Source organism: Bos javanicus, chromosome 13 (genome assembly GCF_032452875.1).
Source record: "Bos javanicus breed banteng chromosome 13, ARS-OSU_banteng_1.0, whole genome shotgun sequence".
NCBI classification, from domain to species: domain Eukaryota; kingdom Metazoa; phylum Chordata; class Mammalia; order Artiodactyla; family Bovidae; genus Bos; species Bos javanicus.
In genome coordinates, this window is record NC_083880.1 from 48,251,046 (window position 1) to 48,270,172 (window position 19,127).

General features: G+C 47.9%; 1 protein-coding gene across 2 annotated transcripts; it reads right to left on the reverse strand.

The window, feature by feature from the left end:
• Window positions 1-744: 744 nt before the first annotated feature.
• Window positions 745-18,908, reverse strand: LRRN4 (leucine rich repeat neuronal 4). 2 transcript variants are annotated; one of them, XM_061436617.1, is made up of 5 exons: window positions 18,679-18,908; window positions 16,918-17,584; window positions 15,647-15,851; window positions 4,922-5,059; window positions 745-3,578 (listed from the first exon to the last, which is right to left on the reverse strand). In XM_061436617.1, the coding sequence occupies exons 2-5, from the start codon at window positions 17,573-17,575 to the stop codon at window positions 2,345-2,347; spliced, it is 2,235 nt and encodes a 744-aa protein (XP_061292601.1). In that variant the 5' UTR covers window positions 17,576-17,584; window positions 18,679-18,908; the 3' UTR covers window positions 745-2,344. The 2 variants fall into 2 exon arrangements, with proteins under 2 accessions (XP_061292601.1, XP_061292600.1); XM_061436616.1 differs by lacking the exon at window positions 18,679-18,908 and having other exon boundaries at window positions 16,918-17,829.
• Between the last annotated feature and the right edge of the window lie 219 nt (window positions 18,909-19,127).

The window sequence follows — 19,127 nt, forward strand, 5'->3', positions numbered from 1 at the left end:
CTTATAAAACACTGGAATTGTATTAGGTACATTTGAGTCATGCATACAGACTCCAAGCATGACATTCATTTTGGTGCCTCTACATAACAGATTCAATCTTGATATTAAACTTAAAAAGGCACTGGGATAATTTAATTACATGCCTGAGGGCTTTTATATTAGTCACATTTTGGGCTTTTGCCTTGCAGTTTTAAATTTGGAGCTGGTAGATCTTTTAAATCAGTCCATTTTTCTTGGCTACATATGTGATAAAACTAGGGACCCACCTTAGAATTTTGGGAAGCTTTTTCAGAACTTCAAACATCTAGAAATATGTAGTACAATTCCATTATCCCGATAAACTTGGATATGCTTAATTTCTGCAGCATGGTTTCTGTGCTGCAGCATGTTGTAGAAACAAAAGGTACCATGAGAATCAAATTTAATTTTTTTTTTCTTAGAAGTAAATGCTGTTTTGGGTTGAACTGTGCCTCAGAAAGATATTTTTCAGGTTCTAACCCCCAGTACCTGTGAAAGTGACTTTATTGGGGTATAGGGTCTTTGCATATGTAATCAAAATTAGGATGGTCGTGCTGGATTTGGGTGGGCCTTAAGCCAATGCCTAGTGTTCTTACAAGAAGAGGGAAATTTGACTTCTGGGTACATATCCAAAGGAAATAAGATCATTATCTCAAGATACCTTCACTCCCCATGTTCATTGTAGTGTTATTTACAGTAATCAAGACATGGAAATAACCTAAATGTCAATGGATGAGTGGATAAAGAAAATATATATATATATATAATGGAATATTATTCAACCATAAAAAGAGGGAAGTCCTGCAATTTGGAACAAAATGGGTGGATCCTGAGGGCATTATACTAACTGAAATAAGACAAAGACAAATTCATCATGATCTCATGCAAAATCTAACAAAACCAATTCAAGAATTAGATTGTTGGTTCCTAGTGGTGGGAGGTGGGATGGGGAATGGGTGAAGGTGGTCAAATGGAATAAGAAAGTTCATGATGACTACAGTTAATCATACTGTATATTGGAAAGTAGCTAAGATCTTAAAAGTTCTTATTGCACATGTACACAAAGATAACTATGAAGTGGCAGATGTATTCACTAACCTCATTATAATTATCTCTCAATAATACATAGGAGTCTCAAATCATTGCATGGTACACCTTAATGTTATACATCAGTTATATCTCAAGACTGGAGAAAAGATAATGGAAAAAAAGGAGGGGGGCAGGATTTAGACACTGTCAGAAGACAAGGACGCATGGATAAGGAACCTGCAAGCTCAGGAACCCAAGTATTGCTGGCTACTTGACCCCCCTCCCCGCACCCACCAGGGTGGAGGGGAGGAATGGAACAGTTTTCCCTTAGTCTCCAGAAGAAACCAACCTTGTTGATACCTTGACTATGGACTTCTGGCCTAACCTGTAAGAGAATAAACTTAAGTTGTTTGAAGCAACCAAGTTTGTGGTAGTCTGTTACGGCTGCCACAGGAAACTTACATAAATGATAAGGTAGAAAACTAAAATCTAGAACTATGACCCCATTTTAATTTAATAAAATCACTTTCCTTCCTAAGTTTGTATAGAAGTAAAATAAGAGAAAGTTTGATGCAATTTGAGCAGAGAAGTGCTTTGGTGTTTAGCTAGAGCCTTGAGGGTTTCCTTTTGTTCATTTTTTCTCTCAGAAAAGTTCTTGAACATGCTTCCTTCAAAAAGTTCATGGTTTCTGTACCCACCTGGTCTTAAGTGAAATGCACTAACCAAGTTTGAAAAGACAGCCTTCCCCCTGCCTGTGTTTCACAGATGTTCTGGGAAGACTGCAGTTTAAAGCTAGAAGTACACCTGCTGCCATACCCTGAAATGAACAGAAGGCTTCAGGGACCATAACTGGTTCTCAGGTTAAGAATCCACTGGCAGGGGTCCAGGGGGAGGGGGGCGGTCAGGGTGTGTGGAACAGGGAGTTGGGGAGAGAATCCGCTGGAGTCGATCTCTTAGCTGGAGAACCTTAGCCAGAGCTTGACCTTGAGGGAACTTTACTGAAATGACTTGAAGATGTCGCTTCCAACAGGACAATAGCGGCTGACACAATTCTATTCTATCGGGTGCTGAGGGACACCGGCTGCGGAAAAACCAACAAAGGGTGCCCGGCAAGGTGACCCGTAACTTTTCTGGGAACAGAGAAGCAGCAAGAAGGGAAGGCAAGAGGTTCCCGGGGCTGAGGATCCCAGCTCGGCCAGTGCCACATGTGCCCAAGGAGCGCAAGCCTCGAGGAAGCAATAGGCAGACGGGTCTTTCCAGACCCCAGGACCGCCTCCTCCACACTGGCGGTGGACGCTCAGTGAACCGCTTCCTGTGAGGGCGGGGCTTCGGGCACAGGGCCGAAGGCGGGGTTGCGGTAGGCCAGCAGCTGCGTGTGGCAGGGCGGGGTGCGTGGCGTCCGGCCCCGGCGGCAGAGACCGGTGGCCAGCAGCGCTGTACTGACTAGCAGCAGGCCGCCAGCGGAGCCCAGCCCCGCTGTGATGAACACCGGGCTGCGCCCGGTGGTGAAGGCGGCGCACGCCCCGCGCTGGCTCAGCCCCGCGCCGTTGGCCGCCAGGACGCACACCCGGTAGGCGGTGGCCGGTAACAGCCCATGCAGGGCGTGCTGGCGCGCGGTGGCACATACGTCCCCCACCACCGACTGGTTCCCTGGCCAGCCCTCTGGTGCGTAGCGGATTTGGTAGGCGCGCACCACTGAGTTGGGGGCGCACCAGCGCACAAGTGCCGTCGTGTCGGTGGTCTCCGCCACCGCCTGCAGCTTGGGAGGGTCTGGCAGGGTGTCTTCTCCGCTGAGGCCGGGGCACCGGCACCGCCAGCGCCGCTGAAGCTCTGCGCACGGTGTCTGGAGGTGCCTGCAGGGGTGGTAATCGCAGGGTACATCCCACGCTGGCGCCCCTACCTCCTCTTTTCCGCTCTCCTCCTCCTCCTCCTCCCTGGAGTCGTCCTGCAGCAGGACAGGAATCCCGCCCTCGGAAGGAGGGGGGTGGGGAGACTGCAGGGTGGCTCGAGTCTCCCAGGCGGGCTGGGGCAGGCTCACTGAGTCCCGGGAGGCAGGGGAGAGACCAGGGTGTCTGCTGGCCCATGGGATGGAGGCCGCTGAGCTACTAGGCTCCAGGATAAGCCCGGTAGCATATTCTTGGTGCTCTGCCCAGGCTGTGCTCACAGACTTAGGTGGGTCGCCAGAGTTGCTTGAACCTGTTGGAGAGACAGTAGTGGAGGGAGTGGCCCTATCCTTGGCAAGGCTGTACCGCAGCCTGGCTGCTCGTGTAGGGGAATCCACAGGGAGGGAGGGAAGTTTGGTGACACTCTGTTGGCCTCCCGCACGTGTGGTGGAGGGTGTTGTGCTCCGCAAGGTGGAGGAACCCTGAGCAGATGGTGTGTGGGTGGAGATGACTGAGGAGGGTGGGTTGGAATCAAGGAGGGTGGTGTTTTGATCCGAATGGCACACACTTGGTAGCTGGGACAGCAAAAGAGGGGCTGAGAAGGTACCACTGGATCCTGCAGCTGGTTTGCACACAATGTCTGCCGCCCTAGAGGAGAGGTCAGTCAGTTAGAGGGGCTGCTTCTGTGCTGGGCTTTGAGTCCTTAGAGCAGATAATCCCTCTCCCAAGCCTTGTGTAACACATCTGCCACATGGTACACACTCAACATGGGTCACCTCAGTGACCTTCAAGGAGGCTCCCCTTGTAAGTCCCATTGGACAGAGAAGGAAAAGGGAATTCAGAAAGAGGAACTAACTGCCCAAGATAGCATGGCTAGCAAATGCAGAGCCTAAACCCAGGGTGAGCATAGTGAAGGGCAGTCCAGATGCTCTAAGTGCGGTCTGTCGTTCTATTCTCACCTCTCTGCTTCCTGGTGGTGAGTACTAGTAACAACACTCATACTAGCTAAAATTTTTTGAGTACTTTGCTACATGCTAGGGACTATTGCTAACACTTTTATGTAGAAACTAATTTAATCTCCACTACCTCATGAGATACCAATTTTACAGATGAGGAGGTAGAGGCACAAAGAGATTAAGTAACAGCCAAAATCAATAGTAGTAAGTGGTGTGAAGAGCTTGAACTCTCAACATTTTCACTCACTGCAAAGAGCCTGGTGCTATAGGCAAGATGAAGGGGTGAGGGGTGGCAGACTGAGCCTCACTTGATATTCAGGCTTCTGTCCCATGAGAGCTCTATAAGCCCACTGGCACTGGACTGAATGCCACAGAAAGCCAGGCTCTGTTTTGGGGACTCAGTGGAACACATTTTTGTGTCTTTTTTTTTTGGCCACACATGGGATCTTAGTTCCCCAACAAGGGATGGAACCGGGGTCCCCTGCATTGGAAGCAGCAGAGTCTTAATGACCAGACAGCCAGGGAAGTCCCAAGAGCAGAATTTTGGAAGACAATAGATCCTACCTCCTCCACCCAGTGGCTGCATGAATCTAAGCAAGTACCTTCCTCTTTTTGCCCCAGTTTGCTCATTTGTAAAATGAGCAATGATAACTCCACTTTAGGAGAAAGAGTTAGCTGTTTACTTAGCCCATTTTCTTTTCCTAGTGGGCACACAGCTACACTACATTTCCCAGCCTCCAATGCAGTAGGCATGACCTGCTAAGTTAATCTGACCAATGGGATGTGGGTGAAAGTGATGGCCTGGCCCTTTAAAGCCTCCTGAGTGGGCTCCTCCAGCTCTTTGCTCCTCAGGCTTGCTGGGATGGAGGCAGAGCCTTCATCTCCTGGGTCCCTGACTGTGACTACATGGGGAACAGTTCCACCCAGCACTGCCAACCTGCCCAGCATTGTTACCTGAGCAGGATACAAACTGAGAACTTCAGCCCCAGAGATTTGATCCTCACCCCTCAGTCATCTGCTTTTTAAACGTGCTACCTGCTTAGGACAATCCTCTTTGCATCCATGAGGAGCCAGGACAACTCACAACTGCAAGTGAGAGGGTTGCCGAAGAGGTTGATGGACAGGACCTGGGAGGAATGCAAGTTCCAAGGATGGAAGGAACTCAAGTTGCAGCTGAAACACACAAAAATTAATTAACTCAGGCTTGTACAATTAGGTCAACACTAAACCCAGACAGCCATAGTAGTGTCATGGGAAAACCATTCTGTTAGGGGCTAGTTTGCTTTGAGAAAACTATTAATGACCTTGGATTTTTTTTTAATCTGTGGAGATACCAACCTAACCTAGTCAGTATCACCTCTCATAAAAAATGGAGACATTCTCCCTGCTGGCTATATAAAAAATCACCTGCTGTTGATTATAAAAGTACTTAGAAATGTAGATCTCTACATAAAAGTATGATATTGTTATTATAGACCAGTGAAGAAAGGGCAGAAATTTTTTTAAATTTTTTTAATCGAAGGATAATTGCTTTACAGTATTTTGTTGTTTTCTGTCAAATATCAACATGAGTCAGCCATAGGTATACACATGTTCTTAATGAGAACACTCTGTATACTACTGCAGGTGGACTGTAGCTGATGGCATTCCACACCAGTCCTTTGGAAGATGCCTCAGTGAAGTGTGTCAGTTAGCTCTTACTAGCTTAACTTATGGAGAAAGCAATGGCACCCCACTCCAGTACTCTTGCCTGGAAAATCCCATGGATGGAGGAGCCTGGTAGGCTGCAGTGCATGGGGTCGCTAAGAGTCACGACTGAGCGACTTCACTTTCACTTTTCACTTTCATGCACTGGAGAAGGAAACGGCAACCCACTCCAGTGTTCTTGCCTGGACAATCCCAGGGGTGGGGGAGCCTGGTGGGCTGCCGTCTATGGGGTTGCACAGAGTCGGACACGACTGAAGCGACTTAGCAGCAGCAGCTTAACTTAAAACAATAAATGTTTATTCTTTTCCGTGTTTCTGTGGGTTGACTCAGTGGTTCGTATGGTCTGGGCCGGCTCACCTGGGCCGGAAAGATCTAGGATTGCCTCACCTATATGGAGTCTCCACTGGTTTGCCAGGGCCTCTCTGCCTGTGTCTTTCATCACCCAGGAGGCTTCTGCACATGGTCGTGTGCCAGTCTCTACCAGCAAGACAGGGTGAGCCCCAATTTGCTTAACTACTTTCAAGTCTTTGCTTACATCACATTTGCTAATGTCCCTCTGGCCTAAACATGTCGCATGGCTATGCCCAGCTTTAAGAGGTGGAGAATAGACTCTACTTAGTGGGAAGAGCTGCAAAGTCACATTTGCAAAGGGCTGTGTATACAAGGATGATGGGAGGAATTACTGGGGCCATATTTGCCAACAATGTACCACACCTAGCAATGGCAGGCTCCCTCCTGGTTTTCTGCTCTTTCTGCCCAAAGTATTTGGCCTCAACTGTCTCAACTCCTAGAGTCTCCCAGCCTCTTGTACACATTCTAGTTACAATCTGACAATCGTGAGCAACAGGAACTGCGCTGTATCCACAGGCCTCTTCCAACTGAAGACTGGCTTTTCTTCATCTACCTGGGAACTTTCTACTATTGCTCTGGGGGAGATGCAGATGTTCTGGGCAATGAAGGACTCACCACCCAGATCTTCTCTAACACTCCTGGCTGGTGGGCACCTGACAGTTGTCCCCTGTGGAGCACTGAACATACGTGAGTGCCATTATATTGAAACTTAAGTGGAACCCACATATATGTGTATGCATGCTGCTGCTGCTAAGTCGCCTCAGTCGTGTCCGACTCTGTGTGATCCCATAAACGGCAGCCCACCAGGCTCCGCCATCCCTGGGATTCTCCAGGCAAGAACACTGGAGTGGGTTGCCATTTCCTTCTCCAATGCATGTAAGTGAAAAGTGAAAGTGAAGTTGCTCAGTCATGTCCGACTCAGTGACCCATGGACTGCAGCCTACCAGGCTCCTCCATCCATGGGATTTTCCAGGCAAGAGTACTGGAGTGGGTTGCCATTGCCTTCTCCTGTATATGCATGAGTGCATGCTAAGTCACTTCAGTCATGTCTGACTCTTTGCAAACCTATAGACTCCCCACCAATCTCCTCTGTCCATTGGATTCTCTAGGCAAGAACACTGGAGTGGGTTGCCAGGCCCTTCTCCAGGGTATCTTCTGGACTCAGGGATTAAACTCGAATCTTTTACATCTCTTGCATTGACAGGTAGGTTCTTTATTTCTAGTGCCACCTGGGAAGCCCCATATACGTGTGGTAATGAATGTATGTATGTGTATATACACACACACACACACACACACACACACACACATATGCAAATACTTGCTTTTAGCAGGTTTCACAGAGCTAGAGTGGAAATCTTAGAAAGGAGTTTACTTAGCACTTAATTTTGCAAAGGAATTTTTTTTTTTTTTTTGCCTGAAGTGGGAGAAGAAAAGGATTGCTGTATTTTGGGGTAAGTGGCTCAGAGGTTAAAGCATCTGCCTGCAATGTGGGAGACCTGGGTTTGATCCCTGGGTTGGGAAAATCCCCTGGAGAAGGAAATGGCAACCCACTCCAGTATTCTTGCCTGGAGAATCCCACGGACGGGGGAGCCTGGTGGGCTACAGTCCACGGGGTCACAAAGAATTGGACACAACTGAGTGACTGAACATACACAACATTGCTTAGTATTCAGATAATAACATTATCTCATTGATATCATTATGTCAATAATGAGGTAGGTAATATTTCACTCACTTATTACTTATTTATTGTTTTTGGCCAAACCAGCAGCTTATGGGGTTTTAGTTTCCTGACCAGGGACTCAACCTGGGCCCCTGGGAGTGAAACTGCCGAGTAACTACTGGAATTTCCAATATTTCATTCATTTTTATATATAAGGAAAAGGAGCCTTTTCCTTCTCTGGTGGCCCTTTCTGCCACACATTGCAACTTGCACATGATAAAGACAAGTTGCATTCCCATCACATGCCAAGGACGGGAGAGCCTGCTTCATGTCCTGAGGCGTGTCCGTGTCTGGGTATTCTCTGCATCTGAACTGAAAGAGCCTTAACGTGGAAGAAGTTTCTACTTATCTTCCAAATAATCCCTGTTTTCTTTTTTTGCTGAAATATTGCCAAAGGCCTCTCCCTCCCGCATGTAGCATTGTCAGAGAGGATGGTGGAGGACACTGGGCATGCCAGGTTGGCAGAGAAGCCAGGAGGGTGCTACCCCCTCTCCAGAGAGTGCTGGCTGTGCCAAGGAACCCACATGTTGCCAGCATCTATCACAGATAATGTCCCAGGGGAGACATTGGGTGAGGTAAGGAGAGTCAAGAGCAAGGAGGGCTTGAGAAAAAGGGAAGAGGGTTCCACAGGGGAGATGACATCTAATGAGCTTCAGAGGCTTGAGAGCTCCCAGAGAGGAAGTGGCTCCTTCCCCAGCTGGAGCACGGGGTTGGGGTGGGGTTGATGGTGCAATAGAGTCCAGGGATGAGCCAGCCAAAGAGGTAAACCTTCTCCTCCAACCATGGAAGAGTTTTCATTTGTCTTAAAACTCAATCAGATTATAATTTAGACAGATCTCCTGGCTGAATATGGTGACTGGATTACAGGGGTTCTCAACCAGAGGTCCTTGGAGACAGGGTATATGAACTTGGATAAAGGTCTCTTTCACAAATCTCTAACTGAAATTCACCATTTGTTTCAGTGACGAATGAAGGCAACAAACCACAGGTGAATCACCAACAAAACAGATATTTTGAAATCACTTTTCAGTAGTTTTCTGTCATTTATGATCATCAAAGGGCTCTCCTGATAGCTCAGTTAGTAAAGAATCTGCCTGCAATGCAGGAGATCCTGGTTCAATCCCTGGGTTGGGAAGATTCCCTGGAGAAGGGAAAGGCTGCCTACTCCAGTATTCTGGCTTGGAGAATTCCATGGACTGTATAGTTCATGGGGTCACAAACAGTAGGACACAATTAAGCGACTTTCACTTTAATCACAATGCATGAACTCCTTATTGCCAAATACAGACTTAAATTGAAGAAAATAGGGAAAAACACTAGACCATTCAGTTATGACCTAAATCAAATCCCGTACAATTATACAGTGGAAGTGACAGATTCAAGGGATTAGATTTGATAGAGTGCCTGAAGAACTATGGACAGAGGTTCATGACATTGTACAGGAGGCAGTGATCAAGACTACTCCCAAGAAAAAGAAATACAAAAAGGCAAAAAGGTTGTCTGAGGAGGCCTTACAAATAGCTGAGAAGAGAAGCTAAAGGTAAAGGAGAAAAGGAAAGATATACTCATTTGAATGCAGAGTTTCAAAGAATAGCAAAGAAATATAAGAAAGCCTTCCTTAGTGATCAATGTGAAGAAATAGAGGAAACCAATAGAATGGGAAAGACTAGAGATCTTTTCAAGAAAATTAGAGATACCAAGGGAATATTTCATGCAAAGATGGGCTCAATAAAGGACAGAAATGGTATGGACCTAACAGAAGCAGAAGATATTAAGAAGAGGTGGCAACAACACACAGAAGAACTGTACAAAAAAGAGCTTCATGACCCAGATAACCACAATGGTGTGATTACTCACCTAGAGCCAGACCTCCTGGAATGTAAAGTCAAGTGGGCCTTAGGAAGCATCACTACAAACAAAGCTAGTGGAGGCGATGGAACTCCAGTTGAGCTATTTCAAATCCTAAAAGATGATGCTGGTGAAGTGCAGCACTCAATATGTCAGCAAATTTGGAAAACTCAGCAGTGGCCATAGCACTGGAAAAGGTCAGTTTTTATTCCAATCCCAAAGAAAGGCAAAGCCAAATAATGTTCAAACTACCTCACAATTGCCCTCATCTCACACACTAGCAAAGTAATGCTGAAAATTCTCCAAGCCAGGCTTCAACAGTACATGAACCATGAACTTCCAGATATTCAAAGCTAGATTCAGAAAAGGAAGAGGAACCAGAGATCAAATTGCCAGCATCCATTGGATCATAGAAAAAGCAAGAGAGTTCCAGAAAAACATCTACTTCTGCTATATTGACTACACCAAAGTTATTGCATGGATCACAACAAACTGTGGAAAATTCTTTAAGAGATGAGAATACCAGGTTACCTGACCTACTTCTTGAGAAATCTGTATGCTGGTTAAGAAGCAACAGTTAGAACTGAACATTGGAACAACAGACTTGTTCCAAATCGGGAGAGGAATCCATCAAGGCTGTATACTGTCACCCTGCTTATTTAACTTACATGTAGATTACATCATGCAAAATGCTGGGCTGGATGAAGCTCAAGCTGGAATCAAGATTGCCAGGAGAAATATCAATAACCTCAGATATGCAGATGACACCACCCTTATGGCAGAAAGTGAAGAAATGAAGAGCCTCTTGATGAAAGTGAAAGAGGACAGTGAAAAAGTTGGCTTAAAACTCAACATTCATAAAACTAAGATCATGGCATCTGGTCCCATCATTTCATGGCAAATAGATGGGGAAACAATGGAAAAAGTGACAGACTTTATTTTGGGGGGCTCCAAAATTACTGCAGATGGTGACTGCAGCCATGAAATTAAAAGAAGCTTGCTCCTTGGAAGAAAAGCTATGACCAACCTAGACAGCATATTAAAAAGCAGAGACATTACTTTGCCAACAAAGGTCCATCTAGTCAAAGCTATGGTTTTCCCAGTAGTCATGTATGGATGTGAGAGTTGGACTATAAAGAAAGCTGAGTGCCGAAGATTTGATGATTTTGAACTTTGGTGTTGGAGGAGACTCTTTGGACTGCAAGGAGATCCAACCAGTCCATCCTAAAGGAAATCAGTCCTGAATATTCATTGGAAGGACTGATGCTGAGGCTGAAACTCCAATACTTTGACCACCTGATGCAAAGACCTGACTCACTGGAATAAACCTTGATGCTGGGAAAGATTGAAGGTGGGAGGAGAAGGGGATGACAGAGGATGAGATGGTTGGATAGCATCACTGACTCGATGGACATGAGTTTGAGTAAGCCCCAGGAGTTGGTGATGGACAGGGAAGCCTGGCGTGCTACAGTCCATGGGGTCACAAAGAGTCGGTCATGACTGAGTAACTGAACTGAACTTAATGATCATCAAAATTGTTGAAGTTATTGGACCTCCTGCTGGATTTTTTAAATTTAAGGAGTGGCTGCAGGACTGGAAAAGGTCAGTTTTCATTCCAATCCCAAAGAAGGGCAATGCTAAAGAACGTGCAGATTACCTCACAATTGCACTCATGTTGCATGCTAGTGAGGTTTAGCTCAAAATTCTTCAAGCTAGGCTTCAACAGTACGTGAACCCAGAACTTCAAGATATACAAGCAGTATTAGAAAAGGCAGAGGAATCAGAGAGCAAATTGCCAACATCCATTGGATCATAGAAAAACCAAGTGAATTCCAGGAAAACATGTACTTCTTCATTGATTACGCTAAAGCCTGTGACTGTAGATCACAACAAACTGTGGAAAATTCTTAAAGATATGGAAATGCCAGACCACCTTACCTGTCTCCTAAGAAATTTGTATGCAGATGAAGAAGCAATAGTTAGAATCGACTGGAACAATGAACTGGTTCAAATTGGGAAAGGAGTACATCAAGGCTGTATATTGTCACTTTGCTTATTTAATTTATATGCAGAGTACATCATGAGAAATGCCAGCCTAAATGAAGCTCAAGCCAGCATCAAGATTGCCAGGAGAAATATCAATAACCTCAGATATGCAGATGACACCACCCTTATGGCAGAAAGTGTAGAGGAACTGAAGAGTCTCTTGATAAAGGTGAAAGAGGAGAGTGAAAAACTGACTTAAAACTCAACATTCAAAAAATGAATATCATAGCATCTGGTCCTATCACTTCAAATAGATGGCAAATAGATGGGGAAAGTGTGGAAACAGAGAGAGACTATATTTTACTGGGCTCCAAAATCACTGCAGATGGTGACTCCAGCCATGAAATTAAAAGATGCTTGCTCCTTGGAAGAAAAGCTATGACCAACCTAGACAGCATATTAAAAAGCAGAGACATCACTTTGCCAACAAAGGTCAGCATAGTCACAGCTATGGTTTTTTCAGTAGTCATGTATGGATGTGAGAGTTGGACCATAAAGAAGGTTGAGCACCCAAGAATTGATGTTTTCAAACTGTGGTGCTGTAGAAGACTCTTGAGAGGCTCTTGGACAGCAAGAAGATAAAACCAGTCAATCCTAAAGGAAGGAAATCAACCCTGAATTGCTGAAACTTAAGCTCCAATCCTTTGGCCACCTGATGCAAAGAGCCAATTCATTGGAAAAGACCCTGATGCTTGGAAATATTGAAGGCAGGAGAAAGGGGCCACAGAGGATGAGGTGGTTGGATAGCATCTCTGACTCAATGGACATAAGTCTGAGCAAACTCTGGGAGATAGTAAAGGACAGGGAAACCATGGGGTCTATAAGAGTCGGACATGACTGAGCAACTGAACAACAACAACAAAATAAAGAAGCATACCACACATACATACTCCTGAAGCACACACTTAGAAATATTTTGATAACTATAATTGGTTTCTTTGGAATCCTCCATTTGTTGCTCACTCACTCGTGTCCAGCTGTTGTGGACCCCATGGACTGCAGCACACCAGGCTTTCCTGTCCTTCACCATCTCCCAGAGCTTGCTCAAACTCATGTCCATGGAGTCAGTGAAAGTGTTAGTCAGTCAGTCAAGTCCAACTCTTTGCGACCCCATGGACTATTGCCCATCAGGCTCCTCTGTCTATGGGATTATCCAGGCAACAATACTGGAGTGGGTTGTCATTTCCTTCTCCAGGGGATCTTCCCAATCCAGGGATCAAACTCGAGTCTCGTGCACTGTAGGCAGATTGTTTACCGCCTGAGCCAGGGAACCTCTCTGAGTCAGTGATGCCATTCAACCATCTCATCCTCTGTCGGCCCCTTCTCCTCCTATCCTCAATCTTTCCCACCAGTAGGGTCTTTTCTAATGAGTTGGCTCTTTGCATCAGGTGGCCAAAGCATTGAAGCATCAGCTTTAGCATCAGCCCTTTAGATGGTTATTCAGGATTGATTTCCTCTAGGATTGACTGGTTTGATCTCCTTGCTATCCAAGGGACTCTCAAGAGTCTTCTCCAACACCACAGTTGAAAAGCATCAATTCTTTGGCATGCAGCCTTCTTTATAGTCCAACTCTCACATCCATACTTGACTACTGGAAAAACCGTAACTTTGACTATATGGACCTTTGTTGGCAAAGTAAATGCCTCTGGTTTTTAATACACTGTCTAGGCTTGTCACAGGTTTTCTTCCAAGGAACATCTTTTAATTTCATGACTGCAGTCACCATCTGCAGTGATTTTTGACCCTCAAAAAGTAAAATCTCTCACTGTTTCCACATTTTCCCCATCTATTTGCCATGAGTGATGGAACTGGATATTATGTATATAAGAACCTTCTTCTGAGAAAGTCCCACAGGCTTCACAGACTGCCACAGAAGTCCATGGCACAAAAGTGTTTAAGATTCCCTGCACTAACCTGTGCACTCCTGAAGGTCATGGGTTAGAAGGCTTTTGGTTAGCTGGGTAGGGAATGATGAGAACTTGACCTCAAACTGCCCTGCAGGGCGGGTGGGAAGGGCTGGCACAGAGCCATTGGGAATGGAGATCAGGCTGGACCTGGTGACCAGGGCTCCATTCTGGCTCTATTGAGAATGAACATCGCCAACACCCCACATTTTGCCAAATCCTATGGCATTGGAAAAGTGAGTGGAAACAGTGCCAGAGGAAGCATGTAGGGTGAGTAATGACATGCAGAAAAGTTTGAAGATGAGGAAATAGTCAAGGGCCTTAAGAAGGCCTATCCAGAAAATCTGGAGAAGCACCAGAGCAGCATCCTAAGGATGAGAAAAGAGAGTGTCATGAGGGAGGAAGGACTCAAGAAGGGGCTTAGAGGATAGAGAAGTGTCCACTGGACATAGCATCTGAAATGCCACTGGTTCCATTCAATCATGAAGCTGAAGTCAGTGGTCAGACTGCAGCAAACTGAGAAGTATAGGGATAAGAGGAAGCAGCCCCTACGTCTGATCCAGGGATGCCTGCTTTTCTTGGACTCTAGGTTGCCTCTCTCCACCTGGGGAGTTTAGACTCACCTTTGAAGATATGGAACAATTATGTTCTTCTTCCAGGCTGCTGAAGCTGATCACTGACCCTACTTGCCTTATGACATGGTACGTGGCATGTGCCTCTGTTACTGATCCCAATATATCATGACAATTGACAGATGTTTCTCCCTACAGAACTGTGTGCTCCCTGAAAGCAGAGGCCATGCTTTCACCATCACCATCTTGTGGCCATCAACACCATCATGGTTACTGGTGTCTTCACTACTATCCTCATCAGCATCATCACTGTCATCTCCTCATGCTTTCTCAACTACTTCTGTGCTGAGGATGCTCATTTAGGAATCTCCAGCCCAGAGTTTCCATGAGCTCCAGGCTTATGTATCTAGATATGTCCTAGATCCTGAAAGACCTGGGAAGCATCCAGTGGAGATGCCCAGTAGTGATTACACAAACCTCCTGTTCTGTGCCAGGCACTGTTCTAGACACATATCAAAGCATTTCCTCTCACAGCAATGCAGTAGGCGAGGATTGGATATTATTCCCATTTTACAGATGAGGAAACTGAGCCTCAAGAGCATAGGTTAACTTGCCCTAACTCACATAGCTAGGAAGTGGTAAGTGGAGTCAGGATTGAGTCCAAGCAGTTCAGTTTCACATCTGACAAACAATGCTTCATCAGTCTGGAACTCAAAAGAGGAGTCTAAGCCAGACATGACATCCCTCTCATCCACGTCATCACCACCATCATCATCATCACCATGACCATCCTGTCACCATTCATTACCACCACCACCACCATGAGATACCATTATCACCATCACTGTCAACATAATCTCACCACCATCACAACCACCATGATCTTCACTAATGTTAGAGAGCACACACATGTGCCAGGCACTGAGCTAAGTGCTCTGTGTGTTCTATCTCCTTTCCCCTCATGAAAAGCCCCAAAGTGCGTACTCTGGAGCTAGTCAAGAAAAAAGAGAAGTGGCAACATTAAGAGTGATGGCAGCACAATGGTGCTTGCCTCCCAGGGCCTAGCTGTGGGCTCCCAGGAAAGCAGGTGGCCAGGGATCATCTTCAGAGGTATGCTGCCCTTCCTGCTAAAAGTCAGGATAGTAGTTGCTCTTGGGAAGGAAGGTGGATATGGTGAGACTTGGGATAACCCCTGGCCCAGAGGGAACCACCCCTGGGTCCCAGTGCAAGTAGGAGCTGCTCAAGCCCTGGAAGGGGCTGCTGATTTGCATAAACACATGGAGAACCAGGTGGATGGAGAAATAAAGACCCTGATGCCCTCTTCCCACTGGAAATTTCTCATCCTGGACTTGAAGGAAACTTGACACGTGTGAGAGTTTGAAGTTTTAACATTACTGTGGACAGCACTGAGTTGGTTGGGTTTTAGGCCGGATGGACTCTCTGGGATGTGCTCACCATATCATCCAAAGCATAAGGAAGAACAAGACCCCAACGAGGAAAGAGCAATGGGAGGGAAAGGAAGGTCTAGTTTATTCTATAAAATAGTTATGACTATTAAATTTAGTATAATGGGCAAAATTCAGTCATGTGTTTTAGAAACACTTACTTCTGGAAATGAAGGACTCGTAGGTGAGGCGTGTCTTGAAAGATATATGTATGGACAGAGCTAAGTGCTGGCGAATGTTGACAATCCAAATGCTGCAGGTCAGGGGTCATCTTGAAAATGTCCCCCTCTAGGCTCCTCAGCCTTGGCATCTTCCTCAGGTAGAGCGACGTGAGCCGTGGCAGGTTTCTGATCCATCCCGACCGAACTGAAATACAGATGGGACACTGCCCACTATCCTGGAAGGCATGAACCCATGAGGCTGGCACAGCATTAAGGAAACAATGAGAGTGACAAGGTGAGTGGTGAAGGTCATTGCTGAGCATGGGGACAGCAGGCAGCTTCAGGAATCTCAGAAGCACAGCTGAGGTCCCAAAGGACGATGACTGGCTAACGGCCACACGACAAGGAAGGAACAAGGCTGAGCTTGACTCTAGGACGCTGCCTCCAAGTACGCTGTTGTCCCACCCTCTTGTTAAACCCCACACAGAAGCCCCAGCCTTCAATGTGATGGCTACCAGGAGCAGGGGAAATCTTTGAGGAATGTAAGGAAGGAGGCTCAGAGGAGGAGGGGGCAGGAGGAGGCCGGAAATCTCATTTCATCGCTCTCCTAGTAAATGGAGAACGTGCCCCTTCTCTGGTGGTGGAGCAGGTGATTATCACATGTGAAGTGTTTTTAAATAAAACCAACCTTGTAAATCAGAGTCAGAATACCCAAGTACAGGAGAATAGGTATTCCCACCTCTTCTGTGTCTTGTTTGAAGGATTTAACATTCACAGAAAGAATTTTAGCCAACTAAGTATTAATAGAAATCAATGAAAGCATCCTCTGAACATCAAGTGCTTCATGTTAAAATGTTTGATACCAGGTTTGTCCATTCATCAGCCCCAAAGCACTGCGTCCACTCCCCATTCTCCATTCTGCTGGGGAGCAGAACAGAGGTTAAACCTGTGGGCTCTGGACCCAGAACGCCACAGTTCAGACATGGAGGCACCGCTAAGGAGCTGGGTGGCTGCAGGCCAGCCATTCTCCTTTCTGTGCCCTGGTTTCCTCACAAGCAGAGCGGAGGTAATACTCCCCAACTCTTGGGACTCAAGGAGTGCAGACCAGTGAGGCGCTTCAAATAGGGTGCCCTAGGCTCAGGGAATCTCTGGGGTCTCTTTGAGCCTTCCTGCAAGAAGACGCCCCGGACAGCGCCCCTCGAGGAAGTTCACAGCCCTCCCTCCCGGGATCATCCACCCCGCAGGCTTAGACACTCCGCGCCGGCACTCACCGCGGGGGAGGAATGTGCCACTGAGATCCAGCACCTGGAGGGCGGCCAGGGGCGCGCCGCCCACCCCCGCGAAGGTAGCGTCGGCGATGTCCTCGTGGTCACCGCGGCCCAGCTTGGTGTAGGACAGGTTGAGTAGGCGCAGCTCGGGAAAACAGGCGAAGGCCCCGGGCTGCAGCGCCCGCAGCGGGTTCCCGGCCAGGGCCAGCGCGCGGAGACCGGGCAGCGCGGGCCCGGTGCACGGCGGCAGGGTGGCCAGCAGGTTGTAGCTGAGGTCGAGGGAGTGCAGCCCTGCGGGCGCTCCGGGGCCCCAACCCAGCGCAGTGATGCGGTTGTGGCGCAGTGTCAGCACCTGTAACTGCGGCAGGTGGCCCAACTCCGGAGCGCTCAAGGCGCGCAGCAGGTTGTGGCTGCCGTCGAGGCTGCGCAGCGCGCGCGGCAGGCAGCCGGGCAGGCGCTCTAGGCCACGGTTCACGAAAGTCAGGGTCGTGACCCCCGCGACTGGGAGCCACTCGCAGGGCGAGACCGTGGAGTTACCGGCCCCGCTCCCCCAGGGGCCCTGCTGAGTGAGCCGGAAAACAAGGCTGTTCTGGAGCGGCCCCGCCTGGCTGGGTCGCGGCGCTATCGCGAAAGACAGCAGCAGCAGCAGGGCCCACCACATGGCGAGTGGCTGGAGAGAACAGCGGGACAGCCCATTAAATGCAGCGGAACCCCCGCAAGAAGGGGCAAATGCCCCCACCTCGCTGCCCCTTTCCCAGGAGAACCTAGCCCTGGATGTTCTCTGAAGGGCGGGGGTTGATCCCTGCGTCGGGGATGTGTAGTGAGTGACTTTGCCCCTGCCTGCTTCCCCCATCATTTCCTGCATGTACACCGGGGCACCTGCCCTTCCTTCCCCAATCTTTTCCCTTCCCTCTAATTCACTCAAGGATTACCACCCATAGGGAATCTTTTGCTGAAGGCCTCTCTCATCTGTCTCTGAACCCAGTAATCTCCCTTTGCTTGTCTTCATCCCATGAGCTTCTGGAGAGAAGGGAACGTGGCTTTTTTGTAAACTCTCCCCAAGTGCGCAGAAGTTGCTGCATAAACATATATTAATAACACTTTAGTGGGAGGCTTCCATAGGGAGGAAGTTCCACTGGGGTAAAAACATGGGACTTGAGGGAGATTTTGTTAGTTTCAATGACATTGGTTGTCCCACTTTTTATCCTTAGAATTGCCCAGCCACAGGTGAGTCTGGTTTGCCTCTGATCTGGTTTGTAGGTCACACTTGAAGTTCTGGGATGTCTTTAATGGGAGGGCTCAGGGTTGCCTTCAGGGAAGAAAGGAGCCTCCAGACAGTTGTAGGGCTTGGGAACCTGGAGTCAAGCATTCTCTCATCCCACGTTGGTCCCAAGAAAAACTCCTGAAGTCAGCCCTGCCAGCAAGGGATGGCCGAGAGCTGCTCAGTGTGGAGTTTCTGGAGTAATCAGGATTACACAGGCAGCTGGGAGATCAAATTGGGGTAGGTAAGGCAGCAGTGGGCTGGTGTGGGAGTGGCAAAGCTATTTCCAGCTAGGTCCTGGCCTTGAGGTCCTGGCTTGACATCCCCTCATTTCTGCAGGTGTGTGTTTCTGCTCTGCTGTGTGTGTTGACTGCTAAGTCCCTGAGCAACCACCCTGGATCCAGGGAAAGAGCCTCCTCTTGCTAGTTGCGGGTCAAGGCAATGAGAAAAATCCTGGAAACTGAGTCTAGGAGTCCATGTGTCCAGCAGTATGTCATACTCACCCAGAAGCTGTCCTTTCCGAGTGTGGCAGCCCTGGGTGCCCCTGTCTGCAGTCTTCAATTTTGTCTTGTAGATTCCAGGAGCCAGTGGCTAGCAGCTCAACTTTGAATTTCAGGAGGTCTGTTTCCCAGATGCCCCTGGCCCTGGCCCCACCCACCAGGGAGCCTCGGATACCCCAGCTCCCACAACCCCCCTTTCCTACTGAGACACTGTGGTCTTCAGCCAACACCCTCACTGCCTGTCTCCTCCTCCTACTCTGGACCTGGGCCAGTCCCTGCCCCTTTCCAGGCATGGCACCTCCTTTCAGGCCTCCCCCATCTTCACCTGGCCCCATGCCAGCCAGTTAGCCACCAAGCCAACCACCTTTCTGGGGCCTGAGATGGAGGGAGTCAGCTCTTCTGGGCCAACATGAGCGCCGAGGGCTGATGGCTGCAGAGGGGCAGAGGCAGCC